This window comes from Mandrillus leucophaeus, unplaced genomic scaffold (genome assembly GCF_000951045.1).
Source record: "Mandrillus leucophaeus isolate KB7577 unplaced genomic scaffold, Mleu.le_1.0 Scaffold48, whole genome shotgun sequence".
In the NCBI taxonomy this organism is placed as follows: domain Eukaryota; kingdom Metazoa; phylum Chordata; class Mammalia; order Primates; family Cercopithecidae; genus Mandrillus; species Mandrillus leucophaeus.
The window spans coordinates 50,659-59,942 of record NW_012105142.1 but is presented as its reverse complement, the minus strand read 5'-3'; the positions used below and the strand labels follow the sequence as shown (position 1 = coordinate 59,942).

The 9,284-nt window shown below is 51.4% G+C and overlaps 1 protein-coding gene across 1 annotated transcript in view; it reads right to left on the bottom strand.

Annotated features, from left to right (window-relative positions):
• LOC105550367 (xaa-Pro dipeptidase-like) overlaps window positions 1-9,284 on the bottom strand; it is a 128,948-nt gene that overhangs the window by 78,878 nt on the left and 40,786 nt on the right. The window contains exons 7-8 of the mRNA XM_011995274.1: window positions 6,258-6,333; window positions 5,252-5,298 (exon numbers count right to left, since the gene is read on the bottom strand). Of these exons, the coding sequence (XP_011850664.1) occupies window positions 5,252-5,298; window positions 6,258-6,333 (123 nt within the window). The remainder of the gene's footprint in view (window positions 1-5,251; window positions 5,299-6,257; window positions 6,334-9,284) is intronic.

Here is a 9,284-nt window from a genome sequence, read left to right as displayed (position 1 = left end):
ATGTGCTGTGGGGGAGCATGCATGTGGTGTATGTGGCATGCACAGGACATGTGGTGTTATGCGTACGGTGTGTATGGTGTGGTGTGTCATCTATGTGGTGTATGGTGTGTGTGGTGTGGGGGGCGTGTGTGTGGTGTATGCGCACGCAAAGATTGTGTGATGTGGCATGTGTGGTGTGTATGGTGTGTTATGTGTGTCGTGTATGGTGTGGTGTGTGTCGTGTATGTGGTGTGTATGGTGTGGTGTGTGTCGTGTATGTGGTGTGGGGGGGCACGTGTGTGGTGCATGTGGCGGGCATGGAATGTGTGGTCTTGTATATGTGTACGTGGTAGGTATGGTGTGGTGTGTGTGTTGTGTGTCTTGTGTGTGTGCTGTGTGTGTGGCATCTGGGGCATGTGCCTGGTTGGGGGAGACCCTCAGGCCGTGTCCCCTCTCCCCAGCCCATCTGCACTCGATGTGCGCTGGGCACACAGAATCACAACTCGCTCCATCTGGCCAAAGAGTAAGACAAGCACCAAGGCCTTGAATGAGAAAGAGCACAGCTGGGAAGTCCTTCACTCACAAGGGACTGACGGGGACAGGAGGTTGCGACTGAGGGCTGTCGCCTGTGGCAGGAGCACCCAGAAAAGCCCGGACCTGTGGAGGAGGGTCTCCAGTGGGTCCTGGCCTGGGAGGGGACGCCACCACACGGTCCCCGTCACACCACACAGATCTTCTCCCTTTCCCACGATTCTCACGACGCCCCCAGAACCGAAAGGACCCCAAATGGCCCATTCACAGCTCAGAGAGAAAGAGCATAATTTCAATCAAGGCCCCAGGCTGTCAGACACATAGAGTTATTAATCTTCTTGTGGTAAATGTGAGCTGGGACTCGCTTACACAGCCAATGGAGCATGCTCTAAATTAGCGTTTGCAGGTAATGGATCCGGCCGCCAGCCCCACGCCAGCTGGCTACAAGCTGGTTACGCCACTAACATGAAATAATAGGAGGCGGAAAAATGGACGGCCTGATTGGGCCTGCTGTTAGAGCCCGATTTACCCAACACGGACGTCTTATTGGTTTAACACAATTTACTACACCTCAAGTGCGGAAAATGATTTTCATTTCTCTGAACCCTCAACTCCCAGGCGCCGCACGAGGGAGGAGTCTTCATAAATGCCATCCGCTCACTTTTTTTTTTTTTTAACATGCCTTCAAGATTTGATAACAAATCATAGATAATAAAACAAAAAGAGATGAGGCTTAGAATGGGGGTCCAGGCCAGCATCTCGTGAGTCCTGGGGTGGGTGGTGTGTCCACGTTGGAGAAAACCAGCCCTGACTCCTGCCCTGAGTCCTGAACTGCAGAGCTCCCTGCCTTCTTGCCAGGTATCCCTGTGCAGGGCTGAGGCCCGCCAGGTCCCCAGCAGAAAGTCCAGCAGGTCTTAGGGACGCCCACCTTGCTCACAGGGTGCTATCAACACATATAAAAGAGCGGCTGGCTTCCTTTGAACCCAGTGAGTCAGCGATTCACACAGCAGTGTAGCCGCCCCCTAGCCTTCCCTGGTAGCAGTTGAGCCTGTGTTCAAAGAGGCACACCCCTGGGTAACCAAAAACACAGACATTAGGAGAGATTTTTATTCCCTGACTAGTTAAGAAAAGAATTCTCAAGCTCCCAGTGACACAGAAGATGGCAGAAAAATCACTTAAAACCTTTCTTCTCTTTTCCCTTCCATCGAACCCACCCACACACGCTTCCCAACACCCACAATGGGTCAGACACTGTGCAGATAAATGAGACGTGGTCCCCAAGAAGTCGCCTCCAGGCTCTCCATGACAAGGACCACAAAACTGCGTCACACAGTGATATCCTGCCCTGGAGAGGGAGCTCGAGGCGGAAGAAGTGTCAGCCCACCTCCCTGGCCGCAGATGTCCCCAGGGGCTTCAGCTGCCTCCTCAAATCTGGCCAGGGATACTCCATGATGTGACACTTTCCCCAGACACCCATCTTCCCACCATCTTCAGACGCGGTGACCCCTCTCTCCCCACTTGGTCCCCTCAGGAACAGCCTCCATCTCTCATTCTTGCTGTCTCAGTTCCCGTCCCCACATCACTGCTCTAAGCTCTCAGGGGCCCACAGATCAGACAGCTTCCCTGGTGGGCACTGTTTCCCCTCTGTATATCCTGTGGTCAGCAGCAGGTGGGCACGCATGGCAGGTGCACAGCATGGGCAGCAGGTACATATGCTGACCTGATGCCACTCAGCACCCTGTGGGAGTGTGTGTCGTGTGTGGTGTGTGTGGAGTGTATGTGGTGTGTGGTGGGGGGGCATGTGTGTGGTGTATGTGGCGCGCACACGATGTGTGGTGTGGTGTGGTGTGTATTTTGTGGTGTTGTATAAGTCGTGTGTGGTGTGTGGTGGGGGGCATGTGTGTGGTATATGTGGTGTGCACACGATGTGTGGTGTGGTGTGTATTGTGTGGTGTTATATAAGTGGTGTGTGGTGGGGGGCATGTGTGTGGTATATGTGGCGTGCACACAATGTGTGGTGTGGTGTGTATTGTGTGGTATTGTATATGTGTACATGGTAGGTATGGTGTGGTGTGTGTGTTGTGTGTGTTGTGTGTGTGTGGCTCCTGGGGCATGTGCCTGGTTGGAAGAGACCCTCAGGCCGTGTCCCGTCTTCCCAGCCCATCCGCACTCGATGTGCGCTGGGCACACAGAATCACAACTCGCTCCATCTGGCCAAAGAGTAAGAAAACCACTAAGGCCTTGAATGAGAAGGAGCACAGCTGGGCAAGTCCTTCCCTCACAAGGGACTGACAGGGACAGGAGGTTGCTATTGAGGGCTGTCACCTGTGGCAGGAGGACCCAGGAAAGCCCAGACCTGTGGAGGAGGGTCTCCAGTGGGTCCTGGCCTGGGAGGGCACGCCACCACATGGTCCCCGTCACACCACACAGATCTTCTTCCTTTCTCATGATTCTCACGACGCCCCAGAAACGAAAGGGCCCCAAATGGCCCATTCATAGCTCGGAGCTCCTGGCTCCTGGCTGAGCTTCCCAGTGCACTCGGCTGTGGCCTCTGGCTTCGAGCTCATCTCTCCTAGAGCCACCCTGGTCCACACAGGATGCGGCAGCAAGGCCAGCCCGGGGTCTTGGGATGGGGGTGGAGCAAAGGTGGAGCAGTTTGTAGACCGGGGTGACATCTCCCCAGAGCTCAGGTTCACAACACCCTGCTTCCAACAGCAGCCAACTGCAACATGGATCTATGTGGATCCTGACTTGAACAAACCAACGCTAAAAAGAGTTTAGGATCAATACAGACTAGATATTCATGACATTAAGGAGTTACGGTTCATTTGTTACAATGAATGTGATATTGGCCTGGTGGTTATGTAAAAGTAAAAAAAAGTTCTCATCAACTGCAATACCTACTGAGGTATTTACAGGTGCCATGACATGATGTCTGGGATTTGGCTTTAAAATGCCAAAAATGTGTTTAGGTTTGTTCTAGCAAACAAAAGTAAACACAAAAACCTGATGGGGACTTCGGGGTTCACTCTACTTTTCTATTATCTTGGATATTGAAATTTCCTGTTTAAAAAAAAAAAGGCCTCCATTACCTGGAAGGCAGGAGGGCTAAGGAGCGGGGGGTATTCCAGGGCCCCTGGCCCCTGAATCAAAGCTGGTACAGCCCTGTCCCCAGGCTGGGCAGGGGCGGGCTCTGGGACACTGTGGGGAGGGAGGCTCAGGGCCCCTCCCAGGAGCCACCTTGGGAGCAGGACTGACTGCAGTACAGAGCTCAGGCGGCCAGCATGCGGAGGACAGCAGGGCTCCACACTGGGCCCAGCTATTCCTGCCCCAGTTTCTCGGTTATTTTTATTTGAAGCATCAGCTATGGGTCACTATGATTCAACTCAAGCTGGGACAGGTTTCCGGGGCAGTGCTAGTCTGAGGGACCCGCTGTCTAGCCCACCTCACTGGAGGAGCCCCCAACACACTTCCCATCCCAGATCCTTGGAGCGGGCAGGGGGTCCTGGGAATGCCGGGCACAGACGCCGCACTGTAGCAGACCATGCAGACACAAGTGCTGGGAGAGCTCTGCGAGCCCTTCCCAGCCTCCCTGGCTGACAGAGCTGGGCTTCTGATCAACGTGTGTTACATGCCTCCTCCCAGGATGCCAAGCACCCGGGCAAGGTCATTTTAACCTCCTCCGGGCGGGGTAAGGAGAGAAGCACAGGAGCTGACTGCTCAGAACTCCTTCCAAGGCGAGACCTTAAAAAGACACCCACCCCCCAAGCACAGCCACAGCGAACAGAAGCGTTCAAGCAGCTCACTGTGGGCCCCATCCGACCTCAGCCCTGCACCCCACTGATGGCAGGCAGGCCACGAGGGTTGAGAGGGTGATATGGAGCCAGCACCCGCAGGGCCGGGGCCCTGAACAGAGCAGGCCCTGAAGACATCTGGGGCGGACTTGGGCCCTGCAAGGGGGGTAAGGGACACCAGAAATCAAGCTCTCACAAGGATAGGCAGGGAAGGAAAGCCCGGTGTGGGGACAGGGGTATGGCAGCCTCTTCAGTGTCACTTCCCCAGAGTTTCCAGATGATACCAACACTGGTGGGAGGTCTCCTGCCCCAGGATACGGGTGGGAAAGGAACCACTGAGGCAGTTAAGAGTCTGATCCAAAGGTTTCCTTGTACCACAGGTGGCAGCACACTGACCTCTGGGTCCTGGAGCGGGGCTGACCTGGCCAGGCCACACCTGCCACGGCTGGGCAGCCGCAGGAAGCTCCCCAGGTGGCACCGGCTCGCTGCAGGCCTAACAGGAGCGGAAGGCCAATGGAGCTCTCCAGAGCTCTTTATGGGCCATTTAACCATCCCTCGACCCAATCGCCCGAACACAGCAGACATAATGGCAGTGTTCACACATAAAAATGGCACGCTGTTTTACTGGCAGCTTTCAGAGTCATAAGAGCAGCAATTTGGTAAAGTTTCCTGCAAATGGCAGAAACAAAGTCCGAGAGTAGAATGGTGGGGCACTAAACCACCCTGAAAAGTCATCGAAGACCATTACATCAAACACTCTGCCAAGAGCCAGGAAGCGGGGAGCAGTCAGAAGAAAAATAATCTTTGCCCGTGATCCTGAAGCCCTGTTCATAATCCCCACTCAAGGTGTGTGTGCCTCTGCGGCGTTTCATCTGTTACTCACTCAGGGAACATAAATTACTGTTTTTTACCTTTTATTTTCTACCTGGAGAAACAGGGTGGCTTACCTTTCCAACTCATATTCTTTCATTCCCACCTTTACAGCCTTCATTACCTGGAGGACAGATATTAAGCAAAGACATTTGTATTAAGCAGATCAGTAACACAGCGTGATAAATAACATACAGCACTTCTTCAAAAGCACCTCTTCTTTAAAAAAGAAAAAAAGAATGGTAAGTGCATGCAGTGGTACAGACATGTGACAAATTAGAACTTTTTAAAAGCTCCAAAATCCCATACAGTTTATTTAAACTGCCATGAAGCACTTCCATTTGGAAGCCGATAAATGCCAAGCCCCGAGTTACAGCTCAGAGGCCACCAGCAGCCTGAGGACAGTGAGGATTCAACCACGAGGTGCTTGGTGAATACTTAATGCTACAAAAGCTATGCCGATCACTAAAAGGCCTCCTTTGTTTAACTTTCATAAAACACGGAGAGCATTAACTCGTACAAGAGAGTAGGCTGTCCATCAATTACCCTTGTCTGTTTCCTAACACAAAATCGCAACATTCCTGAGCAGACCCTGGGCCATCCTCATCTTTCAAGACATGTGTTGCCTTATTTGGTCTCATTCCTCCAGTAAACTGGGAAGATTTGGAAGAGAACCACATGAAGAAGTTTTCAGAAAATGGATGATGGTAATAAGTGTGTTTGAACCATAGTTAAGGACAAAAGATTCTTTAAAATGAGCTGAGAACTGCTGCGATATCAGGAAGGAGCACTCTACCCTCCCAGAGTTGGAACTTTTTGTTGGAGAATTTCCTGAGGATTAGTGTCCACGACTGCCATGATGGGCAGGTGCCCTAAGCTGAGCAATTGGGGCAGAGCCTCTCCTGTCCCTGCCCTGTGCCCACCAGGGAACAGAAAAGAGAACCATCATCGTGTAAAACTTCCTACCTCTCGTGTGGCCCTCGGGGATTAGAGCCCACCTGGAAACCCTTCATCCTCACGCAGTTGTCTCGCCACACAGCAACACCGCTTTCCCCACTCAACTGGAGCCGGTGTCTGACTTACCTCACGGTGGGCCTCGCTGGAGATTTTATTGGTGTAGCGCAGAACCTCCAGCTCCATGTCTGTCTTAAACACTCGGCTTCAGAGACAGAAGAACAAAGCAGCAAGTCAGTGACTTTCAGAAGGCACTGGCTGGACCCCTCCAGGGAGACCTCAGGGCCTGTCACACCCTGCACAGCCCGGAAGGGGTGCTGTGCAAGGCCGGAGTGGGGCCACCAAGACCCAGGAGTGACAAGCTCTATGGAACAGTCTAGTAGAACACCTCTAGCAGGGAGCAGAGCTGCTGCCCACCTTCCTAACACCAGCCGGCGGGCAGGCTGTTTCCAGGGATAAGATCTGGAAGCTGCTGTGGTGGGGGGAAGAAGTCCAGTTGCTGCAGCCTGTCACAGGCTGCCTCCCTCAGCCTCAGTTTCCCCATGCATGGAAGGGGGATGAAATCCACATGGCATGGCTGTTGGGCCATAATCCTAAGCCTGCCACCTCTCAGGGCTCTGTCCTGTTGGCTGAAGAGGCCTCATTTCCTCCCCATCCCCACCCACCTGCCCATGGGTGGGTGACAGGGTCTGGTGAGGGGACTGAAGCCATTCCAGCTTTGTGTGTGCCGGTACAGATGTGAAAACAGCTGGGCCGCAGACACAGGCAGGAGACCAGGAGCAGAGGAGAAGAGGGAGGCAGCCACAGATGAGAGGGTGGTCTATGTGGTCAGGGAAGTCACAATCAGGGGACCCTGCTATCCCTTCCCAGCTGGGCTGTGCCTCGTGCAACTGGACTCCTGGGGCTCCCAGGTCCTCCTAACAAACTTGTGTTAATTTGCCCAAATGTGGTTACGTTTCTGGTGGTTGCAATCAATCTCACTCGCAAGTAAGACCCACACAGAGGAGCCAAAGAAGTATTCGCTTTCTACCTCCACTCATTTAAAACCACCCTGGGTCCGCGGGCACTGCAAGGGCAGCTGTGCTGAGGCATTCAGAGCACCGGCCTGGGAGAAAAGCCCTGGGCTCCAGTTCAGCTCCACCCCTTCCCAGCGTGTGGCCGAGATCCCTACTCTGTGCCTTGGTGTCCCCATCTGAAAAACGGAGATATGAACACTGTTTTCATCGTAGGTTTGCGGTGAGAACTGAGTTGGCATTTTTAAAGCACCAAGGACAGTGCCTGGCACACAGTAAATGCCGTGTACACTTGTTCCAGAAACCAAGCAAAATGCAAAGCCTGCAGACACCACCTCATCCACACTTCCCACCCCAAAGCCAGGCGAAATGCTCTGATGTCCTTAGGTAGGACACCTTGATTCTCATCAAAGCATTTCTCCCCAGTATTCATGACAGGCCCATGAACCTAGAGAAATCTCAGTAGGCAAACACAGCCTCCCTTCATTTTAAATTGCCATTTACTTGGGACCTGCCCCATGCTGGGTCCTGTAAGTTGCAGTGGACGCTGGGTACACTGCCCAACTCATCCCCTGAGGCCACACCCTTCTACTGGTCTCCTTGATTCAATGGAGGGAGCCAAGACTCAGCTCCCTCGCTTCAACTGCGGACATCTCTGGGGACCACTCCAGCACCAAAGCTCCCCATGGGAGCAGCCGAGATGCCCTTGTGACAGCATTGCAGCCCAAGCCTGCTCCCTCCCTCTGACACACACGCTGATCCCGAGAGCACTCCTCAATACGCTTCCTGCCCACTCGGCTCAGAGACTCAGCTTCCCATGGAACCCAACCTAGAACAGGTACTACCTTCCCATTTCAGATAGTGACACTGAGACTTAGCTGAGACGATATCAAAGGGCGTGTGTCCCACTCTGTTACACTCACCCCCTTTTTGTTGCATGCCATGCAAAAATAACAGAACTCTACATTCAGACAAACTACTAATCGAATACAGAAGGAAACTAGTCATTTTCAGACATTCAAAAACTCAGAAATGGGGGAAGTACTTAAGGATGTACTCCAGCAGAGACAGAAGGGTAGAAGGGTGGGGAGACGGAGAAAGCACAAGCCAATAAAGAGAAGGAGGTGATATAATGGGATATTTTAAAAAACTGGAGTCAATCCAAAAGTATAATTAGACGCTGGACAGCAAGCCTAGAAAGCAATCAGTAGAAATTAGAACTCCAAGTATGTGGCTCTGAGAAAAACATTCACAAAAAGAATGGCATGGATTCCTTTCCGCAGATAAAATCAATAGGAAGCTTAAAGCTCTTAGTGATATGGTGAATAAGATATGCTTCTTCTCTCAATAAGACAGAAGAAAGGCAAATTAAAACTCTAGGAACAACAAAACAAAACAGATGTATGTATGGAGGCTGCATTTATTCACATGGTACCAAAGTAACAACAGGCAGATTACTCTCCAGGTCAAGGGGTTGTAACCCAGTGATCAGTCTTAGCATCATTGATTGTGCGTCAACTAAGTATAATTTGTGTCTGAAGGTAGTGCAATAAGAAATACACATCACCTGGGATGTATTCCAGCAAATGTTTTAAACTTCTATGGCTTTAGATCTAACTTCCAGTTTGCAAGAAATATGGGGATAGAGGAACAAGCTAACCGCCACCACAAGGGAACAACCATACAAATCCAGAATTGGGATGCCATGGTACAACTGGCCCAGCCTTTCAGTATCTGGGGGAAAAACCATCACGACACCCAAGTAAGAGATAGAAACTATACTGGCCACATCTGGGATGTCTTATGGACAACTGGAGGAATTCCTATTTACGTGAACTTTCTAACTTTCAACAATGCATGTACATATGTTGCTTTTGTTCTCATGAAAAAAAATAATAAAAATATTTTTTCTAATAAAAAAAAGAAAACCATTCTTTAAACAGAGAATAAACTAAAATATGGAGTGATTTTGTACAACTGATGGTTATATAAGAAAAATAGTCTAGGCCAGGCGCGGTGGCTCATGCCTGTAATCCCAGCACTTTGGGAGGCTGAGATGGCCGGATCACGAGGTCAGGAGATCAAGACCATCCTGGCTAACACAGTGAAACCTCATCTCTACTTAAAATACAAAAAATTAGCC